Below are 16,328 nucleotides of genomic sequence, written 5' to 3' on the forward strand. Positions count from 1 at the left end.
AAAATAGTAAATCTCAATTAATCTCGTTGATTATCCCTAAGGTGATCAATCTGACCCTATAGAAATTTTCCATCAACCATTAGAATAAATTAGGAATTGCACGCAGCGGCTAGTCTAAATGTCCAGCGTCCTTTGATTGCGCTTCCCATTTAGAAAAAAATACATCATAGTTGGCATCAAACCGCTACTGATCTTCGCTTAAACATCAATATACGGAAGCTAAGATTTGTGTGATTAATAAATATCACAATCAAAATTTAAAATTAATATCACGATCATATATGAAGAAATAAATTGAGAAATTATAATTGATCACAATAAACGAGGATATTATTTGACTTCGTCGAGATTCAAATTTTTGTCCTTTTCTATAAGTTTATTCTATCGTAACTAACTCAGTTATACCTTGGGACTCCATTAACCATGTTCGATTACACCAAACTCATGAAAATGAGGAAAGAACTTTTAGAAAAAACAAATAATCAATATGTTAGATTTTTTATTCCACTAGAGGCCATCAAAATAAATTTAGAAACGTATGACTCCGTGCCCAATAATCAATATGTTAGATTTTTTATTTCATTAAAAAAAATATTTTACAAGAGAGGTAACCTAGAATATAATTTGTTTCTTGAATGGCTTAAATTTTTTTTTTTGTACAAAAAAATTTAAAGGAAAAAAAAGTATTTAGCCAAAAAAAAACATATTAAAACCAACTCTTCCTCAAGTAGCCGATATCCTTCTCCTACGATTGATAGGCGCCGCCGCCGCCGCTCTATCTTCAGCTACGTGCTTGCTTGGCTCAAATGCGTGGCACTGCCGGCAAGCCGCCGCAAGCATCGCCAGTACCCCCACTCGTCGCTTCTTCTTCTCCCCGCCGCCGCCTCCCTTCTCAGTGACGCCAACACTTCTCACTCTTCCAATCCCAATCGACCCCACCCTCCTCACTCCTGATCCACCACCACCAACACTCCGGCGGCCGTGCGCATCGCACAACTTGAACGACACCCGCTTGTCGGGAGAGCTGATCAGCCTCTTCTCACTCCCATAGCTCCTGCTGCTCCCGGTGAAAAACCGTCCGCTGGAGAAGAGGAGGTCGGCCGGCTCTTGCGGAGGAGGATCGCCGATGGCTTCTAATTTGAACGAGAAGGAGAGCGAGGCGTCGTCGTCGGACGAATCCATGGATTTGTTCTGTTTCTTTGAAGCCACTAGCCATATATATATATATATATATAAGAGAATCGATGATGATAAGAACGAAGCTCTATTTTTGGGTTTCAATGGAGATGACGAAGGAAGCAAAGTTACGCTGGAGAGCATGTTCGCGTCTGTAGTTTAATGTATCAGCGTCTCAGGACGGTCGAGATACCGTGATAGTGACGATGCATGATTGATTAAGCAAGTCACAGTCAAATGAATTCAGTTTTAAAAAAATTAAAATAAATGTTGAATAATTATTTTTTATTTGATTCATACAGTATATTTATACGGAATATTTATTTGATCGAATCATTCAGTCAATGGTAAGAAACTCGACCATCTTCCCCCATTCAGAAACAACAACTGAGGAATTTGGAAACAATTCATAGCTACTGAGGAATACGAAGAGGGATAGGACGTTCTTCCGCGGCAGAAACAGCTACTGGCACACGTTTGCAATCGACCGAGAGCACCTGTGTGGGGTTCCTGTAGTTGCCGCCATCGATGGCCCTGTTGATGAGCTGAAGAAGGATCATCTTCAGTTCCTCCCCATTGCTCCATTCATGCACTTCAGCTTTAAGGAGTTGGCGATCGCCAAGTATGAGATTCCACAAGGGGTAGTGCTTCCTTGGCATCACGAAGTCGCCTTGATTTAGCTTGAGGGATGGGCAGTAGTCGCCCTTGCCATCGCCTAGGTAGATGAATCGGTTCTTTGCTTCGGTGGAAGAGGTTGATCGGATTCGATTGATGATCTTTCCCTGCATTCAGGAAAAACTCTAACTATGAACACAAAGACCTAAATAATTTGCAAAATCCAAAATCAATCTGCAATACAAATTAGCTAAAAGTTTCTTTTTGTTTGTTCTTAAACACTCAGCAAAATGACTACCTTGCAACTTTCATCATATTCCAAAACAACAACAACAATAACCAGCCATGGAACAAACTATTGTCTGCCAATTACAATTATCCAAGAATTTTAGGGGGGAAATAATCAAGGGCATAAAAAAAATTTTTACCTTGCACATATTGGCAGGGCAGAGGCTGCAACCATGAGACGAGATGGTAAAATCATGGCAGGGTAAGATCCTTAGCCTCCCCTCCTCGTCGGCATAGCTAGGGTTTGTGTTAATTTCAGAAAAGCACTCCAGCAATCCATGATGCTTGAGAATTGTCTCTATGAAGAACAGGTTCGCATCACTCACCACCCTGAGCTCACACCTGACCCACAGATCATACGTAGATCAGGCAATAACCATTGAGTCATTGATGAAGATTATCTATGACTATGGTACTAAAAGCTCAATCGGAAAATATTCCGATTCGTATATTTGTGGTTCCATCAAAATTTGCACACAGAGAATTGCAATGCAAGAAAAACTTGAGAGACAAATAGGAGCGAGAACAACAAAGAGGAGGAGGAAGGGGGCGTTGAAGATTTTGGTTCTTTCTTCTTCAAAAGCTTAAGAAACAGAAACAAGAACAACATGGGCAAAGAGAAGAATGAAACCCTAGAGAATAAGCTGTCTTGATGGCTTCAATGACATGGGGATCCACAGGCGCTCTCCTCAGGCACTCTGCGAGATCTTCAATGGACTTGTCCCGCGAGTGCAGCTCGCTCATCATCCTACCCTGACATTGATTCACAACCAAACATGAAAAAGGGCCGACATATCAAGCTCAACATCCAGGCACAAGAAGCGATTTTTCATCTAGCAATGCAGAAAACGAATAAAGTCGTGATCGATGACGAACCATAAGGGGATTCCACTGCATCGTGGGACGAAGCTGCTCGAAGACGTCCCTGAGCCCCAAATGGTTGACGACCCAGTCGTCGCTGTCGCAGTCGATGATGGTCTTGTCGAAATCGAATACCACCACGACCGCAGCCCTGGCCATGGCCCAATCCTTCTTCTTGACCCGCTCGGTGGAGGAGGCGGAGATCGGAGGGAAGGGACTTTATGCCGAGCAATGATGCGGCGGCTTCAATGGCGGGAGGAGACGGATCTGGTGAAGGCATATTTGAAGACACGTCGAACACGCGTAGGTTAGCAGCGTCGAAGGGAGGTGAGAACTGGGCGGAATATTCCATGTGCTTCGCGATGCCCTCGTTTTAGGGCTCTTCCCTTGCGCCAATTCTGCGGGAAATATTGACTAATTAATTAAATGATTAATAATTGACAATTATTCCATAAATAGTAGAAATGATGAGGAGAAATGTTACATTACCTTGTGATTTTGTTTTGTTAATAAGTAAGTCTATAATTGTTATTAGGTTTTCTAAAAAATTAGATAAAATTGCAAACAATAACAGAAAATCATCAAATCATTCAAGGGGTTCTACTTTAATTTTTTATTAAAGAATGTCCTGATATAAAATGATACAATTATTCTTTAATATTATCTTATTATTATTTTATAAATATCTTTTATTTAAATTTTAAATCGATCGACAAGTATTCTAGCAATTACGTAGTTTGTAGTTGCAACGGCTATAATTTCGTAGCTGTTATAACTACAATAATTATAATAATTATGAAAATATAATTATTATGATATAAAAAATTAATAAGATTAAAATTTTTGAAAAGTTTTTAAATGATATTTGTTGGACCTAAACTAGATCGTTATGGATTATACTTATAATAGTTTTGATTAAAACTATTCCAATATTATTTTTAAATTATTATAAATAAAATTTAAGTTATTTTTATATTACAACGTTATTTTAACATTTTAATAATGTTTTGAACGAAAAATGCATGCCTCATGAAAGTTTCCGAAAATGAAGTTAGTCTAGAAGTGCAACAAGTGAAGAACAAGTTCTACTGAAGCTTGGAGAATCTTCTCTTTCTCTACATCAATTCCCTCTCACCAACTCAGCGATCAATCCATGGCCGCTTCACTCGCCGCCATGGGAGATCTACCACGCTTACTTCCTGCCATCGATGCACCATTCGAATCCTCCTCCATCGCCTTCCTCCACGACTTCACCTTCGCCACCGACGACGTGGTCCGCGTCATGTAGTTCGGAAAGCTCGTCGGACTCATGATGACTCCGTGCTGGTGCATTGCCGGAGTTCCGGACCGGACAAGACGAGGAGTATTGTGCTCTGTCTGGGGGCAGAAACGGCAGCAGCAGCTGCTTTCGCGGTGACCGCGAACAGAGCGAGGAGAGGGAACTCTGCAGAGAAGCACCGGCGAAGAGACCGGCACCAAAAGTTCCTCCGGCGAATTCGCTCGCCGGAATGATCTGGATTTGGGTTGGATGGTATTGCATTTGGATTGCCCTGCGTCAAATCGTTCCTGCAACAGAGCAAGATCAAATTTTTCTTGATCTTATTGCGTGGAAACTAATTAGTTTTGGGGAATTATACAAATGATCTCCGCTGGAAGCACAATTCTGCAGGAGGAAGTCGAGATCTTGCCACGGATTGAGCTCTGACGAGAGCTTGCAGTCTGCGGAGGGTCAACGCGGCTTGTCTTCTCACGAGGAAACCTCTCACCAGCGCCTGCAGCTTGACCAAGCCTCTCAGAGCTCGAAGAGCTTTCTTCGCCTGCTTAATAAAAAAAACACAATCTTGCGATCAGATTCGAGCCAAGATTAGAGTTTTTATGAAGATTTAGTGGGTTTACGATTACCAAGTGGCATCGGAAAGCTGTCTGGATCTTGACGGCAGCTCGCCACTGCACCGCGATCTTCTTCTTCTCTCCCAGGAGGGCCTTCAGCCGCATCACCGCCGCCGCCACCGTCGCATTGGCGGCAGTCGCGTTGGCCACGGCCACTGCGATCGCGTGCTTACTCCCCTCCTCCACTTCCAGCACTTCTTCGACGTCCAACCTCGGCCACGACAGATGCAGCGCCGACGTCGGAATGTGGCGGCCGCCGGAGCTCTTGGGAGAAACACTTTCCCGCAATGGTCCGGCGAAGCTCCGCCGCCTCTTCTCCTTCGCTTCAACGTCCTTCTTCGCGCCGCCGAGAAGGCTCCTCAGCCACTTGCTCGCCCAACCCATCGCCACTTGACAGAATCAAGCGTTCTAAAGTCTCAAGATGCAGAATTGAGGCGGTGAAGAGCTAGCTACACACTTGTGCTCTTTAAAGGCAAAAGAGAAGAGAGAGGGTAGGAGGGAAAGGATCAAAACAAAGATTGAATATTCTCCATTCAAAGCTCGTTAAGGAAATCTCTGCAAGTATATTTTTATCTCCTCCTCCGTCTATCTGACTCTGCCATGAGCTTATCTGTTGGTTCTACTCGTAGGGTAGGCTTCTTCATCTTTCACTAGGCACAGCTAGAAAACACGACGCTCTGTTCTCGCTCAGCAGCTGCATGAAATTGAAACCCACCTCAAAGAACGGAAAAGTTCGGATCTTTCCTACTCTTCTCGGCAGGCAAACCTCACATAAAGCAACCAGCAAGAATTAAATCATCTCACCAATGTCGGGCCTTCTCTCTCTCTCTCTCTCCTTCTTCTCTCTTCTCTTCTCTCTTCGGTTTGACTCAGAGTTGGCCGGAGAGTAAAGAAGTGCAGCCTGTACCAATTACAGAGCCGAGTCATGATGAGGAGGGTGCTCTGGGAGTTGGAAGGGAAACATTTGAAATTTCTACATACAAATGGAGATTTTGAGCTCGCCACCACAAGCCGAGCACTGCGGCAGTTGATGATGGCTGTGCGCGGTACGGCGGATCGAGAGCCACCTCAAAAGGGCGTTGAAACTTCCAAGATTTAGAGTGGAAATTTTAGCCGCTAGCGGGGAATCTTGCGTGGACTTTCTCAAAAGGTTGTTTGCGACATGAACTGCAACAAACAATCTGTCTGCTCCTGGAAACGATGGTTAAACTCATTAATTCGATCCTACAGTTGTTACTCGACGCCCTTCATCAGGCTTCTTCAGCTTAATAATGCTTTTGATCACGATCATCATATGAAAAAGGAGCTCATCATTTTATCGTGCTTAATAGGGATGGAATGGCCAATCCGATCGAAGAGCTTTTCTTATTATTTTTCCTGCACTGCTATAAAAGTCTTTAACTTATTTGAAGCTAGCTGCAAACACATGACAGGCACAGCACAGGGCTAGAGGAGAATGGGTAGAGGAATGGCACTCCAGTAGGGCACCATCAAGTGAGATCATAAAGGAATGCGACACACATTGGGATTCTCAAGCCATGACCTAGATCTCCACTTGCAGAATTACTGCAAAATTAGTCTTAATTTTCGAGAAGAAAGAGTAAATCTTTCCTAAATTTGGTTATTCCTAACTTTAGATTTGTTCTTACTCCTCGACACATCATGGAATTTGGATTGACATGAAGGCCAACCAAAGCCAATGAAAGTGGTATTGAGATGCTCAAAAGCATGATAGATATGTTTGTATCTAGCTTGCTATATATCAAAAGAAGGCAAATTTATCATAACTCTTAAAATTAGATCGAATCTTTATATCATGAATAATGAAGGGTGAAGTGGCTGCCCATATTAGTTCCTTGATGCTCTTTGCTACTATGAATTTCATTTATTTTATTTGTTTATTTGTTCTTGAGTTATACTTGGATGGCTAAGGGGCAAACAAGCTTTTGAGCTGGCCTATCTTTGATTTGGAAGTGGAATGTGAGTTGTTGATCAAATCAAATGGAACAAGATTTAGAGCATAAATGCCACCAAAAGAAACCTATAGCAAAGCAATTAGATTGCCAACTATTTGTTTTGTATAATTGAAAATCAACAAATAGTTTGATCTAGGATTGTAGAATTTGATATAGAGAGAATAATAGGAAAAGTTAGGAAGCTTTGTCAATGATTTCTCATGATAAAGGAAGGTAGGAACTACTTTGTTTTTTGCGGACGCTGCTTGCTCTGCCTGCATGCGAACCAAATCAAGTTCCATGTCACGGAAGAGTCTCCTCTCCCTCCAAGATCGTTCCTTTTCCACTTCTCGTTGCTAATCAGGGGTCAGAGAGGCTCGAGATCCTACAAAATTGCTTGATGTTGCTGTTGTTGGATTAGTATTCGCATCCAAAGGTTGCATTTTGTTTTGTCGGGGAAGAGCCCGGAGGCTAGGCCGTCCAATCGTCCTGGGCAATGGGGAAGGTAGCGTTCGCGACGGCGGTGACTTGCGCCGCAGCGGCGTGCGCGGTGACGGCTCTCGTCGTGCGGCAGCGGATGCAGAGCTCCGTCCGCTGGGCCAGCGTCGACGCGGTGATGAGGGAGCTCGAGGAGAGGTGCGCCACGCCCGTCGGGAAGCTGCGGCAGTTGGCGGATGCGATGGCGGTGGAGATGCACGCCGGACTCGCCGCCGAGGGCGGGAGCAAGCTGAAGATGCTCATCAGCTACGTCGACAACCTTCCAACTGGGTAAATTGCCCCCTTGTTTCTCCTCCATTTGTGAACTTGTCGAATGGATCTTTGAATTCAACCTTGGCTGTTTCATCGTGTTTGACGCTATAATCTATTCCCTCTCGCTTGATCTTTTGATTCCCTTAATCGGCACTTTAATCCACTCACCACCATCGAAGGATCTCTTCTTCAGTCGCCGAAGAGCTAGTTGTCATTTTTCCTGTTAGATTCACGCTCGCAATAGAACAGCTGATGATTTTGCTTCTTTTTTTCAGCCACTGCATACTACTTTTTTATTTTAAAATCAAGATAATTTCTTTGTATCCATTAACAAACTTTCTGTAAGGTATATGGTTCAAACTGTGTGTTGGACATTAAACTTTTTCTTGTTGATCTCATTCACCTCCTTTTACATGAACATCCAATTGATCATCAAGCCCTAAAAGAAATATTCTTCAATGGTTTAGTCAACAGTTTATAATTAAGGATGTTATGTAGGTGTTTATACAAGCCTGAAATTAGCATGCACAAGGACAAGAATGGTGATTTCAATTGTGGATTGAATTTACAAGCATGCATTTTACTCCAAGGCAATACTGAACTCCTAGAATATCACTCTCACAGGGATGAGGAGGGATTGTTCTATGCTTTGGACCTAGGAGGAACCAACTTCCGCGTCTTGCGCGTGCAACTCGGAGGCAAGGAAGGCCGAATTGTTAGGCAAGAATTTGAGGAGGTTTCCATTCCACCACATCTCATGATTGGAGGCTCAGATGTAAGTTAAAAGCTTCAACCTTTTGTTGTTTATCCGATCCTTTCTTCCTTTTGTGGAGCTCCTAAGTTTCTTCACTCCATGCTTTTAGGAACTGTTTGATTTCATTGCTTCAGCTTTAGCAAGGTTCATTGCATCTGAAGGTGAAGATTTTCACCTTCCTGTTGGTAGGCAGAGGGAACTTGGATTCACCTTTTCTTTTCCGGTGAGGCAAATCTCTATTGGATCAGGCACTCTTGTTAAGTGGACAAAAGGTTTCAATATCGATGGCACGGTAATCCAAACTACTTCTACTTAGTTTGTTTTCATGATGATCATTGTTCTTTTGCTTCAAGGCAGGTTGGTGAAGATGTGGTGGGAGAATTGAGTAGGGCCATGGAGAGACAAGGCCTTAATATGCGAGTGTCGGCTTTGGTGCACTCTTTGCTGCATTATCACTCACCCCTTTGATATCATAGCTTTGTTTGTTGCCTTAGATGTAAACAGTTAGCAATTCTTTCTTTTTGCCATTGATTTCTTTATCTCAGGTTAATGATACTATCGGAACATTGGCCGGTGGAAGATATCATGATAAAGATGTAGTTGCTGCAGTGATATTGGGCACTGGCACAAATGCTGCTTATGTAGAACGAGTCAAGGCGATACCGAAATGGCAAGGACTCTTACCCAAATCAGGAGAGACTGTAAGAAACATTTCTTGGCTCAAGATGAATAGAGCACATTGCAAAGCAAGTTACATTGTTTAACTAGTTGTTTCTCTTCAAGGTTATCAACATGGAGTGGGGGAATTTTAGGTCCTCTCATCTCCCTATAACCGAATACGATCGAGCTTTAGATGATGTGAGCTTGAACCCGGGCGAACAGGTGATACATTACATTACATTACACTACATTTCCTGAACTGTTTTTTATCGCAAAATCTGAATGAATGCTATTGACAGATTTATGAAAAATTAGTCTCTGGAATGTACTTGGGAGAGATATTCCGAAGAGTTCTCCTGAGATTGGCTCAGGAAGCTGCCCTCTTCGGAGAAACTGTGCCTGCAAAACTAGAAGTTCCATTTTCACTAAGGTATGTATATGCTTATGATTGCCATGAAGGAATGAGTTCCTTCTGTTCAATGTAACAGTACTCTTGTATTCGAATTGGCAAATTTCTTCAACTTGGTGTTCTTTCCTGAACAAATTTCAAATGTGAGACTTGCAGGACTCCGATCATGTCGGCTATGCATCATGACAAATCACCTGATCTTACTGTAGTAGATACTAAACTGAATGAAGTATTGGGGGTATGATCTTTTTGTTTCTGAAATTGTCATTTCCACATCATTCCAAAACTTGTATGTTTGCCTTTGAATTCCAGATATTGAACACCTCACTCCAAACAAGAAAAATGGTAGTCCAGATATGTGACATTATCGCGAAACGCAGTGCTCGCTTGGCTGCTGCTGGCATAGTTGGCATCGTGAAGAAGGTTAGCCGTGCCCGTGATAATGCAAGGGAGCTACCGAGGATGGTTATCGCCATGGATGGTGGACTTTATGAACATTACAAGATATTCAGTGAGTCTGTGCAATCCACCATCAAGGAGATACTCGGAGAAGAGGCCTCAGCTTCTGTCGTCATCAAGATGGCAAATGATGGGTCTGGCATTGGAGCTGCTCTTCTCGCGGCCTCGCACTCTCATTATCTGGAGCTCGAACAGTCCCTATGAAGCTCTTATGCCGAGCTGCTGTTCTTGTTTTGTGCGAATCATCGATTCTATAATAATGGAGGAAGCCATGACCTCCCGAACTCACTCGAGGAAGAAGAGAGGAAACTATACAGTATTGCAGCCACTTAATTTGTACAATGCAACACGATTGCATTGGCGTTGCAAGATTTGTTTTGTTTTATTGCTTCATGTGTTTGATAAATAAGGATGCTGTTATGACCTTTCGGGTTTTGTTGATCGGTCAATATACTCAGCTCCTTGTGTTGGAAATCTCTCTGTGAAGGTGATCCTTTCGGGTTTTGTTGATCGGTCAATATACTCAGCTCCTTGTGTTGGAAATCTCTCTGTGAAGGTGATCAGTTTTGCTCTTCCTCAGTGAAGTTGAAGGGGAAGAAGAAGCTTGAGCTCAGCTCGTAAGGGACAATGAGATCGACATTAAGTGAAGAGCAAGACAAGGTGATGATGCACCAAGAATCAACTGTTCCATACCATTACCAAACAAACACAATACTCATCATGCAAAAACCACTTGCAAATAGCAACCGAAGAATGCAATCGACATCGAACTATACGTAATAGAAGTGTGAATCAGTTCATTTGCAATACCCAACCACATCCAAAACAAGCAAAAAGAAAAGAAAAATGATGGATGCATATAGCTCAATTAGCTAGGCCTTCGCCGCCATATTCAACACTCAGTTGCTGTTCTTTTCTGGCTTCCCAATCCTAACTGAAACAAGTAAATGCAAGTTTCTGAACACACTGTATGAATAATGTTGCTATTAGAGTAAGATGAACCTACATGTAGAGAGGAAAGATCAGAACTTTTCAACACCCTCAATCTTTTTACTGAAGAAACAAACATGCTGCAAGTGTCAAAAAAAAGTTAGAGCTCCAGTAATAACAGTTGCATGATACTCGTAGTACTGAATAAGAACTAGGAAATAGGGACTGTAATTGATAGGGTGTTTTGCATTAAAAACATTGAGGCAATCAAGCTTTTGCATTCAGACTTTATCCTGGTATCAAGTCAAACAAGAGATGAATTGTTCCTACATGTTTGTTATTCACCATGACAAGGTTTTGAGATTATAGTTAGACTGGAGTTTATGGAGGTAAAGAAGAACAAAACAAGGTAGAAACTGGACAATTAGGTGCTAGTTGGTTTGCTAATCACTAGGTCAGTAGATTTAGTTGCCTGATATTTAATGGTAGATAGTAACATAAGTGAAGTCAAAGAAAGCATTATCTTTACAAAAAGTTCATTAGTTTTAAGATTGAAATTGGTCAAACCAAGTTCAAAGTATCATTCCAAGGCATAGTTTGGTTTCAATACCATACTCTATCAAAGTATCATTCCAAGGCATAGTTTGGTTTCAATACCATACTCTATCGATATTTTTGACACGCTTTAAAGCATTCTGAGATCCATTCATGCCAAAACCATGGTCAAAACCATTCAAATCAGACCCTATCTGGTCAGTACCATCACAACTGTCTTGTTACAGACAACACAATTGATATTTAGCCATCCCAACCCAATATCGGTGACCGAAATGATTTGTTTCGGTTGTGACAAATGATACCGATTAACACTGGAAATCATGGATCAAAGTCATGCCAATATGATTGCTTTCCAATAGGAATCAAGAAACAGTTAGCCCAATAAGTCTTATGTTATGTTCCTATTGCTTCATCATTAAGAGCCTAAAAACAAACAAAGTTAAGAAGTGTAGAACAAGGCTTACTCCCAAGGAACATCCCCCACAAGCATTCTGTCACCCTCATTGTCTTCATAAACCAAAGTGTATTCGCCAGAGCCATCTAATAAACTTTTGAATGCTTGTTTTGCTTCCTCATCCATTCGAAGGTCATTTGTAGAGGTCTCCTTTTGGGCTGCAAATTAAGCAAAAGAAAATGGATAGTAAAAATCAAGAACTACTTCAAATGAATTCTTTAGTTACATGGAATCTCTGACCAAATACGAACAGTAATATTTAAAATGACAAATTCTCTACCTGAAGTTAACTTCTGCAAATGACTTACCTTCGAAGAAGGTCTAGAAAGAGATATTCGACCGCAAATGAGAGCTTCTTGTAACTGCCACAGGCATTCAGATCCACCTTTCTTCCAATAGGGATACCATCCATGTTAATCTTGATGAGCAAACCCTTCTTGCAGCTGGCAACCTTCACTTTTTCATCTATATTTCCATTCTGAAGCTCCACAGACTGCTTGACTGAGCTACTTGCTAGGTTCTTTCTGAAGGCTCGGATTGGAGGCCAACCAACAACAGCAACCCCAGCAGAAGCTCTGCAAATTTTCCAAAATATCAAGCAAAAGGTATTTCATTAATCACAAAATGACCAAGTGGAAGAACTGAAAATCGAGACAATGAACAATCTGCATTACGTTGTGCAACCAAATCATGACAGGAAAAAACTCTTAATAGAATAGCATCTTGTGCTGAGTAACTAGCCATTTTCAGTTAGACCATTTGGACAACTTGGTTCATCTAATAGATTTGTCTTCAAATTATACGTCAAAATAAAATAATTAGTCACTGAGAACCAAGTATCTTATCTAAAAGTGCAAGCTTTAACAGGAAAAAAGATGAAAAGAAGCTAAATCCCTTGTGAGTTGCATTCTAGTAAAAGTACAAACTATGAAGCAAGAGCAGAGGAACATGAATATGGTAAAGAAGTGAACACATAGGCGTGGAATTTAGTAATTCTCACAACTCGACAACAAATGTCGTGAAAAGATAATTGTAATGAAAGGGAAATTTAAAATGCAAAAAAAAAAACATAAATCGATGAGTATATGACATGGGAGGCCATGCCGAAGAGCATAATTAATTAATTTGGACAAAGTAGCAGACACATTAATGAAACACAGAGATTGAAAGCCCACATGAGTGACGGCATAGGCCAATCATGATTACCTTGTCTGGAAGCTGGTGTTTGATCCAGCTTCATTCTCAGTGTCACCAAGTGCTTTCTCCTTCTCAAGGCTTTGCTGCTCATCAAATATCTCACAGTTCCAAGTTGTCTTGTGCGGCCATTCCGTTCCATACCCTCCCCTGCTCTGCAACTGGAACAATCCAGCTTCTTGCTGCTCAGAACCTTCGAAGAAAAGAGAGTGACACTAATGAGAGTAAAAAAACTTGAGGAAGAAAGGACCTTCTTTGGCACTAAACATACCTAAAACTACCCTTCTGGAAGAGGTCTTGGAAACCTTTGAAAAGATACAAGAAGATAGAACAGAGGGCTCCTCTTCTTCCCCAACTCCTCCAGGAAGTCCAAGCGTCAGCTCCAATTTCTTCTCTTCTGCGGCATCTAAACCCCCAATTCTTTTTTCCCTGACTTTTTCATTTGGGATTAAGTTTAGCAGCTGAGGACATGCATCTCCCATGCTCTCATGGTCATCTTCCATGGCAACTTTCTCCTGCAGAGCATAGAAAAGGAAACGCTAATGTTTAATCAAACAACGAACTTTCTATTTTAGCACTCAGAAAGCATCAAAATCCAATTTTTATTCAAGAGAAGTAAAAGAACAACAACAAGACGAAGATAGACCTGCACTTGCGTTTGCAACGAAAAGATAAACCAAACCGAAGCTTAAAGCTTTGCTCGAACACAGAGAGGAAAGCGTGTGGCCAGCCACACGAACCTCTCAGAACCAAAACTTGGACTGAGAGTTAGGATACAGAAGAGTTAAACCCACCGAGCAGCTTAAAAAAGCCTCCTGTTTTATTCTCTTGCACCATATTTGATTCTCTTTCCTCCCTTCCTCTCTTCTGTCGACAGAGGTGTTGAGTCGGTGGTGGTGCTTAAAAAGGGAGCATCGGCAGTGATTCCATGGCTGGAAAAGGGGCCGGGTAAGGAAATCCGGGGGTCTCTCACGCGAGAGTGAATTTGAACAATGCCGCAATGGGAATCGCGGTGTGCTCCAGGTATCTCTCCACCAGCACAGCACGCCTTCCCAACATAGTAAGGCGATGGAGACGCGAGTGCAAAGCAAAGCAAAGCTCTCTCTGCTCTGCCTTGAAGGCAAACGCAGATGACAGCAAAAAGCAACACAAATATACAATTACGGCAGCAGCCACCACTCCTGCAGCATTTGATTCTTCGAATGCTTTACAAAGAAAAACTCAATTTTGCAGTTTGATTCTTTTCAATGTGTCTCCTGGTGCGATAGTTACAAGAAACAAATAGAAGTAGAATCTATAAAGCTCCTACTCACAGTTATTGGATCAATTTGTTTGTTTTAGATTTAAGCACTACTTAGTTGGGTTCTTAAACAAAACAAACTTTGGGCGTTAATGACTCGAATGATTGGTTAAGTGGTCCTAAAATCCTTTATTTCAAAGTTTTCTTATCTGACACGCCTCTGTAAAATATTTTGGGTTCATGGTTAATTAATTCATCATTAAATGATAGTATGTTAGGGCACTATAATTGAGAGGCTTGCTTGCACATCATTAGTGGTCCTGAAATCTTTCTTAACCTGTAACAAGTTGGGTGGTTATTAGTTGTCTCATTGTTTTTTCTTTTCCTAATAAAAAAGTATTTATAAGGTTTCAGTTCATACTTTTCACTGTTCACTGATGACTCACTACTATTTTATGAGATTTTAATTTATATTTTGTTTCTCACTGCTTCGTAGGCAAAACAAAACGTCTTGTCTTCGATCATCCATGATTAGTTTCTAAGTGAGTTTAGTTTGCTAGCCTTTCAAAGCAAGAATAAGATGAAACTTATCACAAACATAAAAAATGTGTTATGTGGGATATCGAATCAAGCATATGATAAAAGTTATTCTCCTTTTTAACTTACCAAAGCATATATAGAGAACACAAAGCCTGAGAACAACATATCAGGAATCAAAAACAATGATGAACAAAGTAGTTATGATAATAAAAAATAATGCATCTATATTTGGTATACACATCCTACCCTAAGGAACATCACAGTTAATCGCAAAGAATGACAGAAATGTGCCTAACTTATACCTGGACAATCATTTAATTGTTGCATCATCACCAGGTCAAAGCTGAGTATAAAGAATTCAGATTTGTAGGAATGATGAACATAGTTATGATATCTTGGCTGAGATGTTTAAAAGCTAGCAACACTTACCTTACAGAAAACAAGGGTACAGCTCTGTTGTCTCACATAGTTGCAGAATTCCTTCCTGACGGGCAGCTATAGTAAGATGGAAACTGATAGCCCGTTCAATGCTGATAATGTGGGAATGAACGGACGAAGAAAGCAATTGCTTGCCAACTACATTTCCAGCAGAAGCAACTAATATGCAGTTTTACAGGAAACTTACCACATCCAGACTTCACCTTTATCGCATAGTGTTGCAGACCTTTATCAACTTCTGCCAACAAATCAGGAATTAAGTCTCGATGCATCTGGTGTCTCATTAAATAGACGTAGAACTCCTGTTGCAGAAGGAACACAGTTTTCCCTATTTGCTCCTGGGTTCCAGTTCTGCATCAATGTTTAACAATACAAGATTGATAATCCATAATCCAATCTGAGAAATGGAGTTATTACAAAATGTGATAACTGACTCTAATTGGATGAGGGATCTCTGCAGCGAGGAGGGGGTGGTGTTGTATGGGGGCATCCGCTAGAACTGGGGATGAGGGTGAGTAGCTTGGAGCCGGTCGCGCGGTCTCGCGAAGATCGGCGTCGGGAAGGGCGAGGCCGAGCCGGCCGAAGGGAGAAGGGAGGTCGTAGAAGGGGGGAGGCATGGTGCCGTTGGAATCGTCGAGGCTTCCTCCTCGGAAGAGAAGCGCCGTCTCCGACGGCGGCGAAGCTTTTCTTGCTCTTTCTGTCGCCGACGCTCCGCTGTTTCTCGCTCTGCTGCACTCTCTGTTTCTCACGGACGGAAATGCATCGGTGTACCCACGATTTTCTTATTTATTTTTTAACAATATTTTTAATATATAATGAGCTTCCAAACACACATGAATAAATTATAATTTGCATTTAATTTAATGATATTTAATATCAAATTAATGGTAACGTGGGATTAGTTAGATAGTGTCGGTGCCGTACATGTATTTAAAAATGATTTATTTTTGTCATTAATGTTAATAATATTTTTATTTTTTTAAAGATATCTGAATTTTACTTAGTAAGTTAATTCTTAAATCCAATACATAGTTCATATAGTAAACAAATTCAAGAAGTGAGATAACTCATATCTTACTAATTTTATATTTCACACACCAATTAGTACAATTTAAGATATATATATATATATATATATATATATATATATATATATA

General features: G+C 41.2%; 4 protein-coding genes across 4 annotated transcripts; 1 reads left to right on the forward strand and 3 right to left on the reverse strand.

Annotated features, from left to right (window-relative positions):
• Positions 1–1,427: 1,427 nt before the first annotated feature.
• LOC141846737 (thiamine phosphate phosphatase-like protein) lies at positions 1,428–3,185 on the reverse strand. Its single transcript, XM_074734777.1, has 4 exons — positions 2,956–3,185; positions 2,711–2,832; positions 2,220–2,421; positions 1,428–1,958 (listed from the first exon to the last, which is right to left on the reverse strand). The coding sequence occupies exons 1-4, from the start codon at positions 3,097–3,099 to the stop codon at positions 1,590–1,592; spliced, it is 837 nt and encodes a 278-aa protein (XP_074590878.1). The 5' UTR covers positions 3,100–3,185; the 3' UTR covers positions 1,428–1,589.
• Positions 3,186–4,086: 901 nt separating this feature from the next.
• On the reverse strand, positions 4,087–5,214 carry LOC141845832 (protein IQ-domain 26-like). The gene is made up of 3 exons (XM_074733836.1): positions 4,843–5,214; positions 4,578–4,757; positions 4,087–4,506 (listed from the first exon to the last, which is right to left on the reverse strand). The coding sequence occupies exons 1-3, from the start codon at positions 5,212–5,214 to the stop codon at positions 4,087–4,089; spliced, it is 972 nt and encodes a 323-aa protein (XP_074589937.1).
• Positions 5,215–6,957: 1,743 nt separating this feature from the next.
• Positions 6,958–10,278, forward strand: LOC141846017 (hexokinase-1-like). The gene is made up of 9 exons (XM_074733998.1): positions 6,958–7,553; positions 8,160–8,310; positions 8,399–8,581; positions 8,647–8,721; positions 8,835–8,990; positions 9,073–9,171; positions 9,249–9,379; positions 9,515–9,596; positions 9,671–10,278. Exons 1-9 carry the CDS (start codon positions 7,282–7,284, stop codon positions 10,019–10,021), a joined length of 1,500 nt encoding a protein of 499 aa, XP_074590099.1. The 5' UTR covers positions 6,958–7,281; the 3' UTR covers positions 10,022–10,278.
• Positions 10,279–10,612: 334 nt separating this feature from the next.
• LOC141846011 (auxin-responsive protein IAA7-like) lies at positions 10,613–15,113 on the reverse strand. Its single transcript, XM_074733994.1, has 6 exons — positions 13,225–15,113; positions 12,966–13,146; positions 12,071–12,334; positions 11,770–11,919; positions 10,824–10,887; positions 10,613–10,747 (listed from the first exon to the last, which is right to left on the reverse strand). Exons 1-6 carry the CDS (start codon positions 13,454–13,456, stop codon positions 10,682–10,684), a joined length of 957 nt encoding a protein of 318 aa, XP_074590095.1. The 5' UTR covers positions 13,457–15,113; the 3' UTR covers positions 10,613–10,681.
• Between the last annotated feature and the right edge of the window lie 1,215 nt (positions 15,114–16,328).

This window comes from Curcuma longa, chromosome 15 (assembly GCF_044706935.1).
Source record: "Curcuma longa cultivar G26 ecotype Majalengka, Jawa Barat chromosome 15, ITB_CL_G26_1.1, whole genome shotgun sequence".
Lineage (NCBI taxonomy): Eukaryota > Viridiplantae > Streptophyta > Magnoliopsida > Zingiberales > Zingiberaceae > Curcuma > Curcuma longa.

Excerpts from the sequence above, each read along its gene's own strand:
- LOC141845832 (XM_074733836.1), bottom strand. The coding sequence starts at position 5,214 with ATGGGTTGGGCGAGCAAGTGGCTGAGGAGCCTTCTCGGCGGCGCGAAG. Across the intron at positions 4,758-4,842 it reads CAGCTTTCCGATGCCACTTG|GCGAAGAAAGCTCTTCGAGC; the intron begins GTAATCGTAAAC and ends TTTATTAAGCAG. Across the intron at positions 4,507-4,577 it reads GCTTCCAGCGGAGATCATTT|GAACGATTTGACGCAGGGCA; the intron begins GTATAATTCCCC and ends GCTCTGTTGCAG.
- LOC141846737 (XM_074734777.1), bottom strand. The coding sequence starts at position 3,099 with ATGGCCAGGGCTGCGGTCGTGGTGGTATTCGATTTCGACAAGACCATC. Across the intron at positions 2,833-2,955 it reads TGCAGTGGAATCCCCTTATG|GGTAGGATGATGAGCGAGCT; the intron begins GTTCGTCATCGA and ends AATCAATGTCAG. Across the intron at positions 1,959-2,219 it reads GCCCTGCCAATATGTGCAAG|GGAAAGATCATCAATCGAAT; the intron begins GTAAAAATTTTT and ends TCCTGAATGCAG.
- LOC141846011 (XM_074733994.1), bottom strand. The coding sequence starts at position 13,456 with ATGGAAGATGACCATGAGAGCATGGGAGATGCATGTCCTCAGCTGCTA. Across the intron at positions 13,147-13,224 it reads TTCCAGAAGGGTAGTTTTAG|GTTCTGAGCAGCAAGAAGCT; the intron begins GTATGTTTAGTG and ends TTTTCTTCGAAG. Across the intron at positions 10,748-10,823 it reads CTGATCTTTCCTCTCTACAT|GATTGGGAAGCCAGAAAAGA; the intron begins GTAGGTTCATCT and ends TGTTTCAGTTAG.
- LOC141846017 (XM_074733998.1), top strand. The coding sequence starts at position 7,282 with ATGGGGAAGGTAGCGTTCGCGACGGCGGTGACTTGCGCCGCAGCGGCG. Across the intron at positions 8,991-9,072 it reads TACCCAAATCAGGAGAGACT|GTTATCAACATGGAGTGGGG; the intron begins GTAAGAAACATT and ends TTTCTCTTCAAG. Across the intron at positions 9,597-9,670 it reads AACTGAATGAAGTATTGGGG|ATATTGAACACCTCACTCCA; the intron begins GTATGATCTTTT and ends TTTGAATTCCAG.